The 23,366-nt window shown below is 38.8% G+C and overlaps 1 protein-coding gene across 5 annotated transcripts in view; it reads right to left on the reverse strand.

The window, feature by feature from the left end:
- Nucleotides 1-939: 939 nt before the first annotated feature.
- Nucleotides 940-23,366, reverse strand: part of LOC132102703 (plectin-like) — a 128,064-nt gene continuing 105,637 nt past the window's right edge. For 3 of the 5 annotated variants that reach the window (XM_059507313.1, XM_059507312.1, XM_059507314.1), the window contains 10 exons: nucleotides 23,002-23,185; nucleotides 22,085-22,242; nucleotides 20,619-20,794; nucleotides 20,334-20,472; nucleotides 16,192-16,548; nucleotides 15,557-15,640; nucleotides 15,368-15,472; nucleotides 15,091-15,189; nucleotides 7,932-11,285; nucleotides 940-7,687 (listed from right to left, as the gene is read on the reverse strand). In XM_059507313.1, the coding sequence (XP_059363296.1) occupies nucleotides 1,571-7,687; nucleotides 7,932-11,285; nucleotides 15,091-15,189; nucleotides 15,368-15,472; nucleotides 15,557-15,640; nucleotides 16,192-16,548; nucleotides 20,334-20,472; nucleotides 20,619-20,794; nucleotides 22,085-22,242; nucleotides 23,002-23,185 (10,773 nt within the window). In that variant the 3' untranslated portion in view covers nucleotides 940-1,570. Of the gene's footprint in view, nucleotides 7,688-7,931; nucleotides 11,286-15,090; nucleotides 15,190-15,367; nucleotides 15,473-15,556; nucleotides 15,641-16,191; nucleotides 16,549-20,333; nucleotides 20,473-20,618; nucleotides 20,795-22,084; nucleotides 22,243-22,881; nucleotides 22,903-23,001; nucleotides 23,186-23,366 lie in introns of all 5 variants that reach the window. The other 2 variants (XM_059507311.1, XM_059507315.1) reach the window with 2 other exon arrangements.

Genomic DNA, 23,366 nt, shown 5'->3' on the forward strand with positions numbered 1-23,366 from the left:
AAACTTCAAGGTAGCCCTAGCCTCTAGTATCTTCATGCAAATGGCAGATGCAAAGGTAGGAGGAAACCCTCAGTGAGGCTCTAAAAACAACATTAAAAATATAACATGAAGCAACAAAATGATAAAAGGAAAACAAAACAGTGCATGAAGGGAAACAAAAAATATACTTGGTATCAAACATACAATACAAAATCATAGAGAGGTGATGAATTTTTAATAAATACCTGAATATCTAAGGATGCGGGCAGCTGATTGGCATCATTTATCTCACAATCCAAGACCAAATTTGTGGAATCATCAAGTTGTCGGTATTTTGTAATTGATGATCTCTGAGAGAAAAAAAAAGACAAAACCCACACTATAAATGACACAAGAACTATTATATGGCTTAATGCTGTCAAGAAAATCCTTTAGAAAAAGCAGACATATAGTATGCCATTAAACTTAATAAAAAAGAAGCTTCTCAGGATTGCACAAACTTCTTCTACAGCAGCGGTTTTTGAAAGCACAATGGTAGAACTGAGTAAAATAGGTGTTAAAACAGTAAAAAGATTTTTGAAAAGTAAAATCAGTGTGGTCATTATGAAACAGCGGCAATAAATGTAAATTTAGTTCAACTTACAAGTACTACATTTTATCCAGATCTGTCCAGATGTTATGAGTGAGGAATGGATCAGACACTTGAGCCATCTGAAATCTTCATTGGATATCACATCAGTGGAGGACTGACAGTAAAACTGGGCCTTGGGAACTTCTTTATAGGTAAGTCAGGAGTTTTAAAAAATATTTTGCGGAGGGACTGCATCCAGTAAATGAAAAATGGACTTTCAAACAAAAAAACAAACAAAAAACATCCAGTTTCAGGGGACAGTAAAACTGGCTTGTTGTACAAAGTGCTTGCTCCTCCTTTAATGTTTATGTATGTTTATGTAGGTGTAGACATTCTGTGAAACAAGCTGCAACTTTTATTTGCTAGGATGGCTAGCAGCCTCTAATATATCCATCTATCAAATCTATACAAATATGTAACATAATCACACGCTTTGTTAATCAAATTATTTTTTTTGTAAAACCTGGTATATTTTCTGGTACATTATCCTGAAATGAACCAAAGTATAAAAAGAATTTCCTAAAATATCACATAAAAAAGCAATAATAAGTGATATTAAATACAGTCTGATTAGTTTGATTAAAAATAATAATAATTATTATTATTATTTAGATGCTGTACTAAGTATAAAATAAGAAAAGAAATATGAATAGAAAGAATATCTATATGAACTGAAATAGACAACCAAACCAACCAAACCAAAAAATAGACAACTTGATTAACCAGGTAATAGCTATTAAGCATCCAAAATACATAAAATGGGAATATAACCATCATCAGACAAAAATATACTGGTAGTTTTTGGAATGCATTTTCCTATACCAAACACATGCAAAGAAGAATAAAGTGATTATTATTTTCTCTAATAAATTTCTGTGTATTATGTAAGTGTAGTGTACAGAGTCAGCACTCATATGAAAGCTGCAGGACCATGTTTTAGGTTTATTGTGAGGTCCGGCTTTAAAATCTGCGGCTGTAACCAGAGGAAGTATATGAGGATGAGGAGAAGTTCATGGTGAATCCAGAGCCAGTAGCATCAATGCTCCCTCTTCTTGAACCTGACCTAGAGCCTGTCCTGGATCCAGACCGCGAACCAGAAGCAGATGCAGCACCACTGACATTGTAGGGACTGTAGAGACCTTTACTGGATGTTGATGAAGCTTCCAGAAGCCTAAGGCCAGATCCCTCTTCAACCATGCTTCTGTCCATGGCATCTTTGTAAGAGATCTTCAGTTTGGTTTTGGGACACGTGAGATATTTTGAGTAAGCACTCACATCTCTGAGCTTTTGTGCTGTACGGCCATCAATAGAACCTTTCCTGATTGCCTCCTCTAGGGAGATTCGTCCCTCAACCTCTGCCTCAATAAGGCCACCGGTGAGATACTGCACTTCCAGGAAACGTTGCCCTGCCTCATAGTAAAGCCAGCCTTTCTTGAGAGCCTGAGCAGCAGACATTTTGACTTTAGTGCGAGGATCCTCAAATCCATGGAAAGCTTTTTGGGCTAAGTTGAGTCTGTCAACCATTATTTTTTCTATAAGACCCTTCTCTGTTGCTTCGGCAACCGGGAATTTCTCTCCAGTAGATGGGTCTATTATGCCTCCAGTGCAAGCCTGAGCCTCCAACAGTCTCTGACCAGTTATAGAATCCACTAAGTTCCTACGAATGGCTTCAGTGACAGAAACTTTTTCAAGGCTATCTGTATCAAGGATTCCAGCCACAGGACCAGTCTCCTCAGTTGGATCATTCCATACAGTTGCAGGTGTTTTGATGGAAGGTATAGGGCTCATTGGATAAGAGGAGGTGGATCCAAAGGAAGATGATCGGGAACGAAAGCCACTCATGTTTCCAGATAACATATCAGCAAATTCTGTGATAGAAAGGGTCCCGGAGCGGTACTGCTCAATTGCACTCTGGTCAATAAGGCCTCTTGCAATAGCATCATCAATGTCATACTGTCGACCTGATCTTCGGTCGATGAGTATAGACTTCTCTACCCCTTCTGATGATGTCATTGTGATTTCTTCCCATTCACACTCTTGCTCCGAAAGTTCAATGTAAGTCTGATGGTCAATTAGCCCTTTGCGATAGGCTTCATACACAGACATTTCTTTGCCTGAGTCTGGATCTACAATGACGACTCTGCGTTTGCGAACTGAGGATTTGGATGAAGCCTTTGTCTCACGTTTCTTTTCTTTAAGAACCAAGAGCACAAGACCTGTGTCTGGGTCATCTAAACACCTTTCCATCAGTTGCAGGTAGGTAAGATTCTCCTCTGTGTTTGGGTCAAAGAAGCCCTTGGTGTCATCTGATGGGTCACTGAGGATCTCGTTCATCTCCTCATCAAAAAAGCCTCGGTTGTAGGCCACTTCTACTGGCAATCGGTGACTCTGCTCTGGGTCAATGATTCCTCCAGTAGCAATCTGGGCTTCAAGAAGACGGATTCCATGGTCTCTCAAAATCAGGCCCTTTTTCATTGCCTGGAACAGTGAGATCATTTTGCCTGTATAAGGATCTCTATAGCCAGTCACAGCTCTCTCGGCAGACAGGAGCTTGTCTTTGAACTCCGGGCCGACGATTCCCATCTTGACTGCTTCATTTACAGTTAACTTGAGGTTCTTGATAGGGTCAATGATATAACCCGTGGCTGCTTGAGCTTCCAGCAGCTCGAAAGCAGTGCCTGGCCTGATCATATTCTTTTTCATGGCTTGGTAGATAGATAGACGGTCTTTAGTAGACTCCACAAACACACCAGCAATACAGCTTGAGCCCTCAATATATTTTCGCAAGCTATTGCTCACCTCCTCCACTGTTAGTAGTCCCTCATTAAGTTTTCTGACTGTTTGTTCATCAATGATTTTTGAGCGGAATAACTCTTCTATTGTAATTTCTTTTCGGAGACCTTTGAAGACCAGACTTTTGTCTCTTAGAGAAAACAGATATAAACCATCTTTGTCTAACTTGCATCTTTTCAGAAGCTGAGAATATGAAACTTTTTCATCATTCAATGGGTCAACATATCCTTTAACCTCATCTGAGAGCTTTTCATTTGTCTCTTTGTTAATATATCCACGTTGTGTGGCAATCTCCATTGGCAAGTGGAAGTTATATTCTGGATCAATGATACCACCTGTTGCTGTCTGAGCTTCAAGAAGCCTTAGGGCATAGTCCTCTGGGACAAGGTCCTTTTTCATTGCTTGGAAGAGGGAGACAACCTTTCCACTATATGGATCCTTATAGCCAGTGACTGCTCTCTCTGCAGACAGGAGCTTATCATGAAGTTCTGGGCCCACCACACCTTTGCGCACTGCTTCATCTACAGTGAGCATTTCATTCCTGATGGGATCGATAATGAATCCAGTGGCTGCTTGAGCCTCCAAGAGGGCAATTGCAATGTCTGGCTTCATCAGCTCTCTTTTCATCGCTTGATAAATGCTGATCTTGGATTTTGAATCAGTCACCACACCAGCAACACTTCCAGTTCCATACAAATACTGCTTAACACTTTGCATCTCCATGACATCACGCATAGTCTTATTCTCTTTCTTCAACAGGTTGTAGGTCTCAAGGTCAATGATGCGGGAATTGTACAGATCTTCAATAGTGATTTGACGTCTTCTTATGCTGCCAGTCTGGGTGCTCCCCCCTTTAATGATCTCTTTCTGCTCCAGAATCTCAATTATAATGATTATCATTCGTTCCTTTGTTAAATTGCCAGAGCGATATTCTTCTAGAAGCCGATCCCTCTGATCTTCAGGTAGTAGATTTGAATTCATGACATCCCAGAGAGACATAGAGCCCTGACCTTCAATGGGTATATCAATCTGTGTATTAGATAGATCACTCTGGGTTTGTTCTTCACTGTAATGGTACGTCTTCTCCACAACCGTTGGGGCCTGTGGTTTGGAAAGCTTTAGTAGATTTAAGCCTGTATCAGGATCGGCCATGCACTTGTCTTTCAACTGTTTGTATGATATGCTTTCATCAGATGCAGGGTCTGAGAAGTACTTGCTTTCAGCAATACTGCTGGCCAGATGTTTGGTAACATATCCACGCTGGATTGCAGTCTCAACAGGAATACGATGGCTGTTTACTGGATCAATAATTCCACCAGATGCCAGCTGGGCCTCCAAGAGTGGCATGGCATGTTCTTTTGGGATAAGGTCTTTCTTCATGGCTTGATAAAGGGAGATCTTATTGCCTGTGAATGGGTCTTTATATCCAGTGACAGCTTTTTCAGCAGAGAGAAGTTTCTCATGAAGCTCTGGGCCAACAATGCCTGCTTTAACAGCATCATCCACAGTGAGACATTCATTTCTTGATGGATCCACAATAAATCCTGTGGCAGCTTGAGCTTCAAGCAAAGCAATGCCAGTGCTCTGTCTGAGGAATTTCTTTTTCATTGCTTCGTAGATGCTAACTTTCTCTGTTGTGGGCTCAAGGTAAACTCCAGCAATGCTCTCAGAGCCTTGGAGATACTTGTTGACTGAATTGTTTTTGCTGACCTCTTTTGGAAACTTTTTACCTTGTTCCAGCAAATCAAAATCAGACTTGTCAATGATTTTGGAGTCAAATAGTGACTTGGCTGGAACTGGTGCCCTAAGTCCTTTAAAGCAGCCCTCTTCTTGTTTCTTGGCATCTTTCTTAGTAACAATTTCAATTAAAATCTTTATAATCTTCTCAATTGTCATTTTCCCAGATCTATATTGCCTTATTAGGTCGAGCCTTTGCTCTTCAGTGATATAGTCAGAGTTAATTAGCTCCCATAAGGTAACTTTTCTCCCTTTGAAAGGTCCACTATGAACTTCAACAGCTGCCTGGGTCATTGCGTCTTTGGTCTGTGCATCAGTGTACTTCATCTCCTCTTTGGCATTGATGGCTTGTTCAGACAAAGGCAGAAGCTGAAGGCCAGTCTTTTTGTCAGTCACACATCGTTTATAAAGCTGTGGATAAGTGAGATATTCCTGAGTGTTTGGGTCAAAGTATCCCTTAACTTCATCACTTGGGCTGGTCAAAAACTTGTGAGTTGCATCATCACAGCAGCCCTTCAAGCAGGCAATGTCATGTGGAATGCGATGACTTTGAACAGGATCAATGATGCCTCCAGTAGCTAGTTGTGCATCAAGCAGTCGAATTCCCTGTTCCTTCATGATCAAGTCTTTCTTCATAGCCTCAAACAGAGAAATTGTTTTTCCAGTGTAAGGATCTTTATAGCCTGTGACAGCTCTCTCTGCAGACAGTAGTTTTTCATGAAGTTCTGGACCGACAACACCTGCTTTGACAGCCTCATCTACTGTGAGTTGTTGGTTTTTAGCAGGATCTATGACATATCCTGTGGCAGCTTGTGCTTCCAAGAGATTAAGAGCAGACCCAGGTCTCATCATGTCTCTTTTCATAGCATCATAAAAGGACATTGTTTGTTTGGTTGAGTTAATAATTACACCTGCAATGCATTTAGTGCCTTTCAAGGCAATGCGCACATTCTCCATTTCAGACACGTCTTTTACAAGCAGTTGTCCTTTCTGCAACTTATTATAGAGGTCTTTGTCAATAATTTTTGATTCAAGAAGTTTTGTAGCAGGTACAGGTGCTCTCAGGCCATCAAAGGCAAGTTCATTCTTTTTCTCTTTTTCCTCTGCCACAGTTAGAACAATTCTGATGATCTTTTCAACTGTAATTTTTCCAGTTTTGTACTGGCGGATAAGATCTTTTTTCTGGTCGTCAGAGAAGTATTCAGAGTTTATAATCTCCCAGATGGTCACAGTCTTTCCTTTAAAACGGCCAAATGGCACAGACACCGTTGTCTTGTCAAACACATCTCTTGTTTCCTCATCTGTGAATATCCTGGCATTTAGAGCAGCCTCCTCAGAAATGGGCAAAAGAAGGAGCCCTGTTTCTGGATCAGTGACACACCTTTCTATTAGTTGCTGGTACATCATATTTTCTTGGGTGTTTGGGTCATAGAATCCCTTGACATCATCTGTTGGATTTTGTAGGATTTTACTGGTGGCCACATCAAACTGACCCTGCTTATAGGCTATTTCATTTGGCACACGATGACTATTGACTGGATCAATAATGCCACCTGTTGCTATTTGAGCCTCAAGCAACCTGATGGCATGATCCTCCCCAATGAGACCCTTCTTCATAGCTTCAAAGAGGGAGATCTTTGCCTCTGTGTATGGATCCTTGTAGCCAGTGACAGCTCTCTCTGCAGACAGCATCTTGTTGTGAAGTTCAGGTCCTATTAGACCCTCTTTAACTGCCTCATTGACAGAGAGTTTCTTTTTTTTAACTGGGTCTATTATGTATCCAGAAGCAGCCTGTGCCTCCAACAGCACTAGCCCTGTCCCAGGAGCAATCTTCTTCTCCTTGACGGCTTGATAGATGGGCATTTTTTGATTTGGATGAACAAGCAGGCCACTGATGCAGTTCTTACCCTCAAGAACTGTTTTAAGTTTGTCTGTCTGGCTGAGTTCTTCGACTGTGGTTTCACCACTCTGAAGCTTATCATAATCCATTTCGCTTAAAATACCTATTTCAAAAAGTCTACTTGCAGGCACCTTCTCACGAATGCCATCAAATGATAATGGAGAGAAACTATGTGTGCTGTCAACTTGATCAGAAATACTTTGACCATTGAGGACTTTTTGGCTTTTTGTGTGAATGTGAATCTCCTGGGTGATTTTTTGAGCAACTTCAAGCTGTTGAAGTTTCTCACGCAGTTTCTGGTTTTCCTCAGCAAGAATCCTTTCTTGTTCAAGCCTCTTCCTCTCAAGTTCATGCATTTCTTTCTGCTTGTTAAGCATCTCTTGTTCAGCCTCTTTCTGTTTTATCAGAGCAGCATCCATTGTGGCCTTTAGTTTAATCTTTTCATCCTCCATTTGTTTTCTTTGACGTTCCTGCTCATCTTTAAGGGCTTTTGACTTTTTGACCTCTTCTTCAAATTGGTTCTCCAACCTCTTCTTTTCATCCTCAATTTGTTTTTCCTTCTTCAACAGCATCTCCTTTTCTGACATAAATGTCTGCTGCAGAATTGTTTTCTCCTGTTTAATTTGTTCTTGCTGAGCATTCACCATCTGTAAAAGAAGAGACGATGAACAAAGTTAAAACAATGCTAAAAACATTAAAACAAATAATTTTCAATGATGTAAATATCCATTTTAAGATTAATCAGAAATAATTAGAGACTATAATTCAAGATTGGAAAATTTGTAACAAAAAAAGAAAAAGAAAAAATAACTGAATTAAAGCAATGTTAGTTTTTGGAGATAAGGTTAACAATGGCATAAGCAGCGATTTATGCCATCTTTTACACAATACCTCTTTGGACTTTTTCTGTAACTCTTCAGCCTCTTTTTTCAATTTTGCCTTCTCGTTCTCAAGATCAGCAATAGCTCTGCGCAAGTCATCTGCTTCTTTGTTACTCCTCAATCTCTGTATTTCCAATGTTTCAACAACTGTAATTTTCTCTTTGGTGGCAAGCTCTGTCTCATGAAGTCGGGCGCTAATCACATCTGCCTGCTTCTTAAATTTCTTGGCTTCCTCCTCAGCTCTAGACTGGGCATCACTGAGCTGGGACACCTGAAGTCTAAGTTTCTCTGCCTCAGCTGTTATCTCCAACTGTCTTCTGCGCTCAGCCTCCAATGATTTTTGAAAGCCCTCAGTTTCCTCTTCAAGCCGTTGCTGCATCAGTTGTTTGTCTTCAAGCAGCTTTTGAGCTTGCTCTTGAGCAAGGTCTTTCTGTCTCTGTAGCATTTCTGCCTCTGCTCTAAGTTTAGAGGCCTCCTGAATGGCTTGCATCTTTTCTTTTAGCATCTTTTCAGCAAGTGCTCTTTGCTCGGCAAGGTCAGTCTCTGCAATATGTCTCATGCGAGCAGCCTCCTGGGTCTCAATACTGAGTCTGGCAGCCTCCTCAGCAAGTTTTTTCATGTTCTCAGCCTCCTCGGCTAAGAATTTTTGAGTATTATCTTTGTCCCTCTGGATGAGACGTTGGTTCTCCTCTTCAATTCTGAGCTTGAGTTTGATGAGCTCCTCCATTTGAATCTTGACTTTGAACAGTTCCTCCTCTACCTGGGCTTTCTGTTTAACAGCATCGCTGACTTCGTCCTTCAGGCGATGAAGCTCCTCATCCAGGAGAGTCTTCTGTTTGTCTGTCTCATCCAGTCGCAGTTTCACTTTAGCAAGCTCTTGCTCAACCTGAGATTTCTGCTTAAGTGTCTGGTCTGCAAGTGTCTTCTGCCTAGCCATCTCCTCGTCAGCTAGCTGTTTTTGTTTCAGTGCTGCTGCCTCTGCCTGGGCTCGCTTTTCTGCCTCTAGCTCTGCCTCTTTTCTGAGCCTCTCAGCATCTTCTTGGGCTTTGGCCTGATTGGCTGCCTCAACCTCGGCAGCCTGACGCTGACGATCTGCTTCTTCTGCTTGTTGTCGGAGGAGGGCAGCCTCTTTCTCTGCCTTTTCTTTGGCCTTTTCTGCTTCTTGGGCAAGCTTTTTGGCTTTCTCAAACTCCTCCTTGAGCCTTTTCTGTACCAGGCTGTCCTCTTTCTGCTGAACAAGAACACTGTGGACTTGATGTTCAGCTGTAATTGCTTTCTCAGCAGCTTCTCTGGCAGCAAGTATTTGCCTCTCAGCTTCTTTATCAGCATCTTCTTTTTGCTTTCTGGCCTCATCAGCTTTCTTTTTGAGACGCTCAACTTCTTCTTGAGCAGCCTGGCGCTGTCGAGCTGCTTCCTGCTCTGCGGCAGTAATCTTTTTCAGTTTTTCTTCAGCCTCCCTTCTTCTGTTTTCTTCGTAAAGGGCAAGCTTGCGCAGCTTCTCAGCTTCCTCCTCAGCTCGCAGTTTGCTTTGTTGTGTTTCCTCTGCAATATTCTTCAGTTTATTTAGTTCAAGCTCCAAATCAAGCTTGCCAGATGAAGCCTTCTCAAAGTTAACTTTCAAGATACGAATCTCCTCTTCAACTACTCTTTTCTGTTTAAGAGTGTCATCCACAATTGATTTCTGTCTATCTAATTCCATTTCAGAGGACTTCTTGAGCTGTTCGATCTTCTGATGAATGTCTTGCTTGTGCTGGCTTGCCTGATCTTCAAGAGCCTTTCTCTGGTAAGCCTCATCCTCAGCTTGCCTTCTCAGGCGTTCATTTTCAGCCTCTTTTTCTTTTAGAGCAATCTCTGCTTCAGTTTTCAAGCGAGTGGCCTCATTAATGGCAGCAAGTTTCTCTTTGAGAATTCTTTCAGCTTCTGCTCTCTGTCTCGCTGCTTCTTCCTCAGCAACCTGTCTCTGTCTCTTTGCCTCTTCAGCAATGGCACGGAGCTTGGCTGCTTCATCTGCAAGATCCCTCAGTTTAGTAGCTTCAGCCTCCAAGAGTTGTTTACTCTTTTCGGTGGTGGACATGCTCTCCTTCTCAGCTTTAGACTTCAGCTGCAAAAGTATGTCCATTTCACTTCTAACTTTGGAAAGCTCATCTTCAAGCTGCTTCCGCTGCTGCTCTGCAGCACTAATCTCATTCTTTAGACGGTACAGTTCATTGTCAAGCAGTGATCTCTGTTGCTCAGCATGATCAAAATCAGCTCTTAAGCGGATCAGCTCCTGCTCTGCGGAAAGCTTCTGCTGCGCTGTGCTGTCTGCCAGCTTCCTCTGCCGCTCTAGCTCTTGCTCGGCCATGTCTTTCTGTTTCAGGGCAGACTCTTCAGCTTTGGCCCGTTTTTTGGCCTCACGCTCAGCCTCGTCTTTCTGTTTTTCAGCCTCTTCCTGTGCAATAGTCTTTTTGTGGGCTTCTTCCTCTGCCTGGAGCCTTAGACGAAGGGCTTCATTGGCTTTTTGCCTCCACTTTTCAAGCTCTTTCTCAGCCTCCTCCCTTGCTTTGTCTGCCTCTTCCTGGTGCTTCTTGAGGCGCTCTGCCTCCTCCTGCAGTTGAACGACAGTCCCGTGTTTCTCTCGGAGTGACTCCTCAAGTTTAGATGTCTTTTCAACATAGGACATGCGCTTGCTCTGCAACTCAGCAGCAGCACTTTTCAGAGCTGCATCTTGAGCGAGCTTGATTTGTCTGGCTTTCTCAATCTCAGCATGCTTCATGTGTCTTTCTGCCTCCTCTGCTTGCATCTTGTGCTTCGCAAGGTCATCCAGGGCTTTCTGCTTCTGCCTGGCAGCCTCTCTTTCTGCTTCAGACTTCAGCTTTAACTCTTCCTCCGCCATCCGCTTCTTCTGGGTCTCCTCGTTAACCTGTTTACGAAGTTTCTCAGCCTCTTCATGAGCAGCTTTACGAAGTCTCTCTGCCTCAGCAGCCTTGTCTCTAAGTTGCCTCAGCTCATCCTCTGCAGTGGACTTTTGCTTCAGTGTAGTTTCTAGTTGAAGTCTTATGATGCGGATCTCTTCCTCTATCTTGACCCGGCTTTGTAAAGCCTCCTCCACTTGTTGGCTCTTTGATTTCATCTGTTGTTCAGAGATGTTTTTGAGCTCGTGAAGCTCCAGCTGGATGTTCTGTTTTTGCCTTTCAGCATCCACAGCAACAATCTCTCGTTTGCTAACCTCCTCTTGCATCATGAGCTTGAGCTCCTGTGCCTCTTTCTCCGCTTTGGCAATGGCCTTGGCATGAGCTTCAGCTAGCTGCTTCTGTTTCTCTAACTCTGCCTGCATCTCAGCAAATTTTTTCCTCTCTTCTGCTTTTAGTTTCTCAGCAGCTTTCTGTATTAGTGGAGGTAAATGGTAAAGAAATTTATGATTAAGATCAAGCATGACAGGGTGTTAAAGGAGTAGTTTACCCAAAAATGAAAAGTCTGTCATTTTTTACTCACTTTTATTCCAAACCTGTATTGACTGTCTGCAATATTATAGGTTTACTTTTTTCCATAGAACACAAAAGGTGATATATATCAGCCACTCTTTTTAACATATTAAAAGTAAATAATAACAAGAGATGTCAAACTCTTGATGTACATCTGAGATGACCCTCTGTTCTTCAAACAAAATAGCAGTACTTATGACTTGTGCACAATGTCTGACTTCCGAAGCCAGAAGGAACAGGGGGAAATCAACAAGTTGCTATTCACTGAAAATATATTTACTGTTGTATTTTTTCAGTGAATAGTGACAATTGTTTTTATTCTATTGTATATTTAGAAATCTCGGAAGACAGCACAAGTTGGATGTCTGTTAGTGTGTTTCATCACTTTTGAAGCTTGTAAACTTCAGATCCCATTTATTAATAAATGTTTCTCTTTTGTGTTCCATGGAAACAAGTAACACATTTGCAGTTTGGAATAATATGAGGACATGCAAATGATTACAGAATTTGCATTTTTAAGTAAACTAAGTCTTTAAGTGTTAAGGTTATTATTTAGCTCAAAGGAAGACAGGTTTAGATGCAATCATGACAAACAGTGTTAAGGTAAATTAACAGTCAATCATCATATCATATGCAATCATTTGGATTAAGTAAGATGATATAATTAATGTATGGAGACACAAGACTGCTTTAAAACACTATACTCTCACAACATGCGTGGGGGAGAAGCTCACAGACGGTGGCTGTATGTAAACCATATACAGCATTCCATTTAAACAAAGTGATTAAAAAATTCTGCCGAATAAAATAGAATGTAATCAATATTCTTTTGCTATAAACTAGATGACTGGATGAAAATACAGTTAATACAAACTTTAAAGATGCCATAGAATGCAAGTCACTTTTATAAGGTGTTTGAACACAGTTTTGTGGGCGCAGTGTGTGAAAACAAGTAGCCTATAATGGTAAAAATCCACTCACTCAGTGTTTTATTATTATTTCCTCAGAAAAAAAGAATAAAGCACTGCTAATTTATTTAGCAGAGATCATAAACATGAGTAAGTCTCTTTTTATTTATTTATATACTTGTACTAGTTTTCACATAACGTGTAAACATTTTACTAGTTAGACCTTTTCCAAACTATAATTCCTGACTAACTGTATAATATATGTATAATAATAATAATGATATTAATAACAGTAAATGTTTTTTATTTTTTGTAGAAAATCTGATTGTTAAAAGGATTTCTGAAGGATTGTGTGACTAGTAATGATGCAAACAATTCAGCTTTGAAAGTCAGCTTTGATTGTTCCTAATAAACTGTTTAACTGCACTTGCAAGTGGATATTAAATTATGTTGTGGGATAATTCAATATATTCTAAATAAACTACAAACATAAAATGATATACATTTATTTTGTACTCAGATTCTTTCTTGTAACTCCTTCCTCTCAGTGGCACAGCTGACTGAAAGGCTCATTATGCAGCTCATTATGCGGGCCATATTCATGATAGTTGACGCCTGCTCGCATATGACTTTTACCAACAAAAAGTGTCTTAGAAAATTTAAATCAATATATTGTTTTCTGTGAGTGAGTAAAAAAGATGATTTTCACATAAATTAGAAAGAAAAATTCTAGGCTACAAGCTCCAGTTCTCAAAAGTCCCTGGAACCAATGTTTTGTATGTGTTTTATGGCCTTATTCAAGTGATTTAACATTTTGAGTTTTTCACTAACCACGCATAACATTTTTTTTTCTCAAAAACATAATCATGTACAAACATGCTGCTCACATATTATTATAGCCCACTTTGTGCTGATTACAGTAAGATTAGACTTTAGCCATTTAGATGTTTATAACAAAATGGAAAAGCACAAATGTCAAGGCATGACAAAACTTCTCCAGGCCCCAAAATTACCCTTAGACTCCAGAGGGTTAAAGTAGCCCAACCACGGACTTGTCAACGCTTGAGGACAGGCGGGAGCACCAGCTCATTTTCATTTAAATGGGACATACACATACACAGAGTGTTTTGGCTCATACCCTAAAAGTGCCAATTTCAAGAAGCTATAAAAAATTATCTGTGGGGTATTTTGAGATACAATGTCACATACACACTATAGGGACATCAGAGAACAATAAAAAAGTTTGTATCAATTAATTCTATGGCACCTTTAAGTGTGTTTTAAAATAAATAAATAAATGAATAAATAACATTCCTTTCTAAAGATTTAGAAATCTTTAGAACTTGATTTGGTGGCCTGAAAAAAGGGCGAGAAGAACAGAACAACTAAAAACCAATAGTGCAAGCAAGCAAGAACTAAAAGTTAGCAATGGAAGGTAAGCTATAAGCGTTAAAAGCAATGATTCAGGCAGACAAGCAGGTCCAGATCCACAGAAAAAGAGGAAACATTAGTATGAAAATAACATTTTAAATGACCTTAAAGTATACAAAATAAGGGCAGTAAGGATCTGATTCTCAAATGTGATTATTCAAACCTATACAATATATTATTATATTGGAAATTTAGATGATACTATAAAGTTTTCAGTCATAAATCTTGACAAAATAAATGCATTAAAACTACTACTACCTCATTATATTTCAGTTATGTATTTTAAGTTATGCAGTGTGAAGACCATTTAAGTCAATTTAAGTCAATTAAATCAACAATCTACCATCATGAGCAAAGAGAATCAGAAAACTACAATGAACCAAAGTACAATAACATTTAACTAGAAAGCGTTACTCATATAAGCTTGATGGGAGGAAATGCAGAATATTAATGAAAATGGATACTGGAATATGGATATAGAATTACAAGAGTGTAATGAAAAGTTTTACCTCTTTAGAGCTCAGAAAAGATCAAGCAATCATCAAGACAATGTGCTGGCAAGCAGTTAAGAGAAGCAAAGAAATGAAAGGTTAGAGTTTGAAAGACATACAGTAGTGAGAAAAGAGAAAAGTATATAGGAAAAGTAGGCCTCATATGACTTGCTTTCCCTAGTGTGCATCAGACACTGTCTGACATGCAAATATCAGTGGTGTAATGTAACAAAGTAATAATACTTTTCAAAATATTTTTTAGGAAAATATGCACTTCACTTGTTTTAATATTTCGGTCAACTTTAAACTTAATTCCACTATATTTCCTAATTAAAAACATATACTTTTACTCTGATACATTTTGCCCGAAGCATATTCGTTACTTACTACAAAATAAACTCAGAGGAGCACAGACTGAAAGAAAGTAGGTTTGACGAAACAGTGGCCTGGCACTTTTTAATATTTTCAAATAAATAAAATAAAATAAAATGTATCTGCAAATTAATCATTACAAGCTATACTATTTTTATTTTATTGTATTTATTCACAACAATAAATGTGTTAAAATAAAATAAAATAAAATAATGAAACTGCCCTTAAAAGACTATGGAATTTTTAATGCTTAATAGTTTAATCAAGACATAATTAGGACAAGGCAAATTTATTCTACCTGTTACACATTTCTGAAATGCTTGCAGTAAAATACTACTGAATGAAGATGTATTTGTGTCCAAAGTGACACAGGAAACATTTTGAGTCACCCATACATTAAGTATATCTAGATGTTTTGTTTTTCTAAAGAGTGGTTGGTTGGGTTGGTTAATGTTAGTGTGTTTTTGGGTTAGTCTGGTATAGGGTCCCCTGATGTCACGCACCTCTTCGTCCTCGATGCGCCGCTGCGTGTCTGTGATGAACTTGATGTACTGACTGGTCAGTGTCATCAGCTCACTATAGCGAGTTCTCAGAGTGACATACTATGATGAAAAAGACAAAGCATTTTGAAAAATGATCATTACAATTCTATCAGTTAGATGTTTACAAGATAACATGAGTGTACTTCTTAAATGATAAAACCCATAGTAACCTGCAAAAACATGAGTAATCAAATAATGCACATGTATAAATGTGAATGATCTGTGAGCGTTTTCTAACCTCTTGAATGACGTTATCAGAGGCAGACTCCATCTTGGTTTTCTTCAAAGGAGAAGTCAGAGGTTCTACCTGAGCTTTGTAGGCAACCAACTGAAGTTCATAGTCCTGGAAGAAATAAAGATTGTAGTACTCCAACCACAAATTGTAGGTACATACAATAAATAAATGAATATATATACTCTCTCTTACCTTAATGGTATCAATGTAAGCTTTGGCATATTTCTGGCATTCATCAACTTTATCTTTGTTTTTCTCAATCTCTTCAAGCAGTTTCTGTAAAAGAAAAAGTCAGCATATTATGCTTATACCTTTGCAATGGGTTAACAAAATTATTCTTATTGCAAAGCATGTCAGAGAACTAATGCATGTAAATTAATATTCCAGAAACGAAACAAGATTTTTCCAAGATGTAAAACATTTCTCACAAGATCTTTATTGAGTTTCTTCCGTATTACACACATTTTCAATAACTGGTTGTCTATCTGTAAAAATGTCAAGATGCAAAGTCTCTGACAGTTACTGCAATAACACTGTTCATCACTGCAGTTAATAACTTGATGTTTCCAGTCAATGTTATGTATATTTTTACTAGGATATTGATATCTAAGTGAGCTAAATGATAAATGATGGTAAAGTGGGGCAGCTCATAAGTGGGTTTTGGTTGTTACCAATCAAAAAGTCTCCACATAGATATTTTATTGACCTACTGTATTTTCAAACTTCAAACAAGCATGAGGTATTGCTCAACTCATTACCAAAGGATTAACCCGGGGGTTAAGCGCCGTGTGAAAACCCCTCTGGAGAAAGCTTGAGTCATTCAGTACCTTCTCCTGTGCCAGTTGTTCTTTGAGCGTCTTGCTGTCGATTATAGGCACGGCCTGGATCTTCTCCTGCCGCTGTTTGGCGTCTGCGATCCAGCGGATGAGCCAGTCGTAGCTCTCCCTGTAGTAGCCCAGCTGCCGGCCCAGCTGCTCAAGCTCGCGGTTCCGTAGGTCGATCTGAGCGAATATGGCGCGCCAGCGGTCCTGGAGGCTGCCCAGGAGCTGCCGGTAGTGATCCAGCTCAGCATCCCGCTCGCAATGAACCTGAAGCATGCGATGACTGACTGCCGTGGCCTTGGCCAGCTCACTCTCCATGTCATCAAACACAGGCCGCTGGGTTTCTGCCTCCGAACGCATTCGCTGAACACAAAGGAATAAACTGACTTAATCCCAAGGTAAATCTGATGTAACTACATTAAACATGCTGTGCACTAGCAGGTATATATGATTTTCATTAAAATAACTGTGATCAAACATCCCTACATTTAGTAAAAATACTTGAAGACGTAGGGTGTTTTTCCCGTGTTGAAATGCTTTCCAGTCATATCTACCATCTATCATGTCTACCAAGCTTGGTTTGAACATGCTTAAAATACTAAAGACATTTCTAAAGCTGGAAAAGTCATGTAAATTAACTAAATCTTTAAAGGGTTAGTTCACCCAATAATCAAAATTATGTCATTAATAACTCAATTTCATGTCGTTCCAAACCCGTGAGACCTCCGTTCATCTTCGGATGCATTTTAAGATGTTTTAGATTTAGTCCCAGAGCTCTCAGTCCCTCCATTGAAACTGTGTGCACGGTATACTGTCCATGTCCAGAAAGGTAAGAAAAACATCATCAAAGTAGTCCATGTGACATCAGAGGGTCTGTTAGATTTTTTTGCATCATTGAAAATACATTTTGGTCCAAAAATAGCAAAAACTACAACTTTATTCATCATTGTCTTCTCTTCCGGGTCTACAGTTTAGTGATATCCGGTTCACGAACGAATCACCAGATGTGACCAGATCTTTTTGAACCAGTTCACCAAATCGAACTGAATCGTTTTAAACGGTTCGCGTCTCCAATAATCATTAATCCACAAATGACTTAAGCTGTTAACTTTTCTAACGTGGCTGACACTCCCTCTGAGTTCAAACAAACCAATATCCCGGAGTAATTCATGTACTCAAACAGTACACTGACTGAACTGCTGTGAAGAGAGAACTGAAGATGAACACCGAGCCTAGCCAGATAACAAATGAACGACTGAGTCGTTCTCGAGTCAAGAACCGGTTGCATTGGTTTTCGGATCACCAGTAGTTCTTTCGGACAGTTCGATTCAATAAACCGGTTGAAGAAAACGGTTCACCGGTTCTTTTGCGCTCGACGTGATGAAGCCAATGGCAATGATTGCCCTTCATTCAAGCCTTTGGTTTACCCGCGCTCATAATATTAGCACAGAATCAGTTCAGAATCAATCACAAAAAAAACAGTTCGGTTCAGATGCTCTGTGTGTCATTCTGCTTCACACTGAATCACACAACACATGCGCAGTATCATCAGCTCCTCGGTTCTCGAATCGGCCGCGTCTGAAAGAAACGGTTTAATTTTTATGACTTTTCCATGATATAACTTTATGAATTTCTTCACTGATAAAATAGATAACATCAGAAATACAATAACAAATGTAGATTCTACAGTGTATAATACTTCAGTTTCATGCATCGCACCCAAAGATAAACTGCAGTGCTTTACAACTATAGGACAGGAAGAGCTAAATAAACTTATCACTGCATCTAAACCAGCAACATGTTTATTAGATCCTGTACCCACTAAATTACTGAAAGAGTTGTTACCTGTAGCAGAAGAACTGCTCCTTAATATTATTAACTCGTTGTTATCTTTAGGTCATGTCCCAAAACCATTCAAGCTGGCGGTTATTAAGCCTCTTATTAAGAAACCACAACTAAATCCTAGTGAACTGGCAAATTACAGACCCATTTCAAATATTTTGTTTATGTCCAAAATTTTTGACAAAGTTATGTCTGCTCAATTGGGCTCCTTCCTGCAAAAAAAAAGATCTATATGAAGAACTTCAGTCAGGTTTCAGGCCCCACCATAGCACAGAAACCGCATTTGTTAAAATTACAAATGACTTGCTTCTTGCATCAGATCAAGGCTGCATCTCATTGCTAGTTTTACTTGACCTTAGTGCTGTGTTCGACACCATAGATCATGACATACTCATAGATCGATTACAAAACTATACAGGTATTCAAGGGCAGGCTCTAAGATGGTTTAGGTCCTACCTGTCCGATGTCTACCATTTTGTTTATTTAAATTTTGTTTATTTTTCAGTGTTCCTGTAGCTCAATTTGTAGAGCATTGTGCTATCAAGCGCAAGGTTGGGGGTTCGATTCCCCGGGAACACATGATAGATAAAAATGTATAGCCTGAATGCACTGTAAGTCGCTTTGGATAAAAGCGTCTGCTAAATGCATGAATTTAATTTAATTTAAAATGGGGAGTCTCATTTAACACCAGTAAAATATGGAGTGCCACAAGGATCCGTCCTAGGTTTTCTGCTATTTTCAGTATACATGTTGCCCCTTGGTAATATTATTAGAAAATACGGGATTAGTTTCCACTGTTATGCTGATGATACTCATCTATAGTCAGCTATATCTCTCAACGAGACCAGATGAAACTTCTAAATTATCTATGCTAACAGTGTTTTAAAAATGTAAAAGAAATGTAATTTTTCTCCTATTAAATTCGGATAAGACAGAGATATTACTTATTGGACCAAAAAACAGTACACACAATCTCGATTACAGTTTGCAACTAGACGGATGTACCGTTACTTCCTCTACAGTCAAAAATCTGGGTCTTATATTAGATAGCAACTTGTCTTTTGAAAACCATATTTCCCATGTTATAAAAACAGCATTCTTCCATCTTAGAAACATTGACAAGCTATGAAACATGTTACCTGTTTCTGATGCAGAAAAGCTAGTTCATGCATTCATGACCTCTAGACTGGACTATTGTAATGCACTTCTAGGTGGTTGTCCTGCTTCCTCAATAAACAAGCTACAGGTAGTCCAAAATGCAGTGGCTAGAGTCCTTACCAGGTCAAGAAAATATGATCATATTACCCCAATTTTACAGTCTCTGCACTGGCTACCTATTAAGTTCCGAATCAGTTACAAATTATTATTACTTACCTATAAGGCCCTAAATGGTTTAGCTCCTGCATACCTAACTAGCCTTCTACCACGCTACAATCCATCACGCACCCTAAGGTCACAAAACTCTGGACTTTTGGTAGTTCCTAGGATAGCAAAGTCCACTAAAGGAGGTAGAGCTTTTTCACATTTGGCTCCCAAACTCTGGAATAGCCTTCCTGATAATGTTCGGGGTTCAGACACACTCTCTCTGTTTAAATCTAGATTAAAAACGCATCTCTTTCGCCAAGCATTCAAATAATGCATCTCATAATTTGTGACTGCAGTTGTATCTGATCAAATGCGCATTTAGGATTTACATAGGATTTACACAAGCTCCAGTCTGAATCCAGAACACCTGAGAAGAGATGAGGCTCACCCCTCATAGGACCTCAGATGATGCTAACCCTGAAACAACATACAGAACTACCAAATATTGCTACAAGTGTGATCGCATCATATAAAAATTGCTGTTAATAGTGTTCATCGTCTGTTTGACTACGTCTTGTATTAATTTTTCAGAAAATTCCTGTCATATGCACATAAACTGACAGTCACCACTGATAAGCTACTACTAAATATTGTAGAAACTAAATTTTCTGTAAAGTTTCTTTGCAATGATTTGTATCATAAAATGATTGATGAGCTTTGTAAAAATCTACGTGTTTCAGAAAGGCTGGGCATAGAGGAAAAATAATGTGTTTTTTTAACCGTAAACCATACAAACACATTTCATTACACCAAATAATGTTCTTTTTATTAGCAACATCATATGACACCTTTAAAACTTCAGGAACCCTAAAACAGAAATTTACAGAACCTAGGAATGTCGGTCATTTGAATATTATTGTGGTTGAGAAGCACTGACCTATATTGTTTTACATGTTAAATAAATGGTACAGTTCAATCAGTAAGTGAACATTAAATATTACCTTGAGCTCAGAGCAGTAGTTCTCCACCTCCTTGACGTTTGTAGGAACCGTGTGAACCTCACGCAGACCATTCTCATATTTCTTCACCACATCCTCTGCTCCTTGTGTATTCCGGATCACGATTTCTATTGTCTTAAGTCTACAGAAAAAAGAATTGCCTTGATCTGATCTTATGCTTAATTGAAGATTATTAGTACATAATAATGCACGCAAATGAATATGAGCCAAAACATGAATGACAAGCAGCAGTGGATGTGCCATGCAAAGACAAATACTGCTTCTTACTTCTCCAGGTAGACTGAGGACAGGTTGTAGGTTTGGTCCATCTTCTGCAGGGTGATGTCCAGCTCTGAGCGCAGGACTGGAGTGCTGGACTGCTGCGGTGAGGACAGCACCTCCTCAGCTTTCTGAGACACTCGGTCCAGGTTCTTCTTAATTCCTTCCAACTCTATTTGCACTTTCTGTTTGAGCCAGAAACAAAAACACAATGATTCATTTGGTTAAATATAAAAAAGACTATGGTCCAATCATAGTTCACATCATAATCAAAAGAAGAAAATAAGGAATTATATTCAGGGTACAGTTATTTAAAAAAGCTGAAATTTAAAAATTATTAAAATAGATTTTTATTTCTTTAAATAAAATAAACGTTAACTGAAATAAAATGAAATAAAATGAAAAAATCTATCTATCTATCTATCTATCTATCTATCTATCTGGGTGTATATACACACACACACACACATATATATATATATATATGTGTGTGTGTGTGTGTGTGTGTGTGTGTGTGTGGGTGTATTGGGGGTGTGTGTGACCCTGGACAACAAAACCAGTCTTAAGTCTCAATTTTTAGAAATTGTAAGCTGAATAAATCATCTTTTCATTGATGTATGGTTTGTTAGGGGGACAATATTTTCCTAAATACAATTACCAGTATTTGAAATTCTGGAATCTGGGTGCAAAGAAAAAAAAAAACCCTTGAGAAAATCACCTTTAAAGCTGATCAAATGAATAATATATTTACGGTAGGAGATTTACAAGATATCTTCATGGAACATGATCTTTACTTAATATCCTAATGATTTTTGGCATAAAAGAAAACTGATAATTTGGACCCAAACTATGTATTTTTGTCTATTGCTACAAATATACCCCAGAGACTTAAGACAAAATCACTATAATTTTAACTAAACTTAACATGAAAGCAGAAAATTGAAAAATAACTTATTCAAAATATTAATAACAATATATATTATATAATATTATAACTGCATATCAGATATACTAAAATAACACTCATAATATATTGGAGTTTTTTTTCTTCACATTTTGACATTATTTTCAAGACAATTAAGCACAAATTTTAATTCCATAACGGGTTAAAATCTCATTACTCTGATTCATTTATATCTCATATTGTATTAGTATTTGTTGTTCTTATTTAATTTATTTTGTATTACAGTAATAAGCATTTAATGAGAATCACAATCAGAAACACAAAATAAGCTGACAATTTTCTTTTGGATCCATTACAATAATAAGAACATTTAGTAAAACATGTTTAAAAAATAAAGTCACAAAGCAAAAAATATTTTTATGATTTTGGGGGTGTGTTCTTAAAATTCACCCATTTCAAAAATATGATTTAAATATGTATACACATACTTCCGTTGCAAAATAGTTTTAACTGGATAAAATAAAAAGAGTTTTAACTGGATAAACTAAAAAGAACGAGTTTTGTGTCGTACTTTCTGGTCACCAGTTTTCTGAATGCAGTCTCGGAGCGGATCTTTATCCACAGGTTGCCGGATACGGGTCACCGTACGAGACTCACAGTCTTCAATCTGCAGCCGCAGGCTTTTGACTTGGGTGATGTATGACTTGCATATGGATTCATCCTGCTCACCTGTGAAGAGACATATTTCTTACTATGGCTTTCAAACAACACTAAAGGCAGACAACAGTTTATCTCTCCCTTTATCGGTGCACTGCAGCCAACATCCATGACACTCACGTCACACACATTCCTCCGTGTTAGTGGCTCACATTTCATCCAAATCAAAAGGCAAAAAAAATACTGTGCATAAAGAAAATGAGGCCCATTTTGAGGACTGTAAAATATAACAGCACAGTATGTTTCATTGCATTATTATTATCATTATTATTATTATTATTATTTTGTATGTAAATAAAAGAAAAACAAGCACTTCCATGATTGTATATATATATATATAATTTATTTTGTTTCATAACCCTGGCTGAACATGGTCCTTACTCCTCACATATTTCATCCATGTGGATGGCAGCCATATATGAACTACACAGATTCAGAAAGGCATTGTTTGACCAGGCTGTGTTTTTCCTCTATACTATGCTGCTATGTTGAGCGTTTCAGTACGTGCACACTCTGTAGAGATGTGCCATTAGTTAAAGCACAGGACACGAACGAAGACAAAAGCTGACACAACATGTTTTTCCATTATAGAGCAGCTCGTCCATGATAACCAAACCCTGCTCATCAGGCCAGCAGGGGCACAAGACTCACCCTGCGCTCTGACAGCTGCTCCTGAAACGTGAATTCAACAGTTACACAGCATCAATTAAAACCTGCGTGTTTCAGCCTTTCATGGCATCAGTGGGCTCTGTCGGGGCTTGGTGTCTGTACCTTTCTCCAGGGTACGGAGCAGGCTGTCATAAAGCTGTACGGTCTCCTTATAGTCCCTCTCCACCTGCAGGTTATCACTGGAGTCGAACAGCTTGGAGTCCTGGGAGTCTTTGAGGAAGTCCTGATAGTGCAGCTGGAGGTTCCTCAGCATCAGCTGGTACTCGTCTGACTTCATCGTCTTGAACTGAAACATTAGAGGACTCTTTAGCTGCTTTTACATTCAGAATGGTCAATAATACTTTATTCTCGTCTGAAATGTGTTGCAAAACCATTCTCAGAGGTTGAAACAGCAGAATCATGTCTACTCTTTAATTCATTTAGAAGAGCTGTTATTCAATAAAGCAATTGTCCTTGTTTACCATCTG

The sequence above is a fragment of the Carassius carassius genome, chromosome 24, assembly GCF_963082965.1.
Source record: "Carassius carassius chromosome 24, fCarCar2.1, whole genome shotgun sequence".
In the NCBI taxonomy this organism is placed as follows: Eukaryota; Metazoa; Chordata; class Actinopteri; order Cypriniformes; family Cyprinidae; genus Carassius; species Carassius carassius.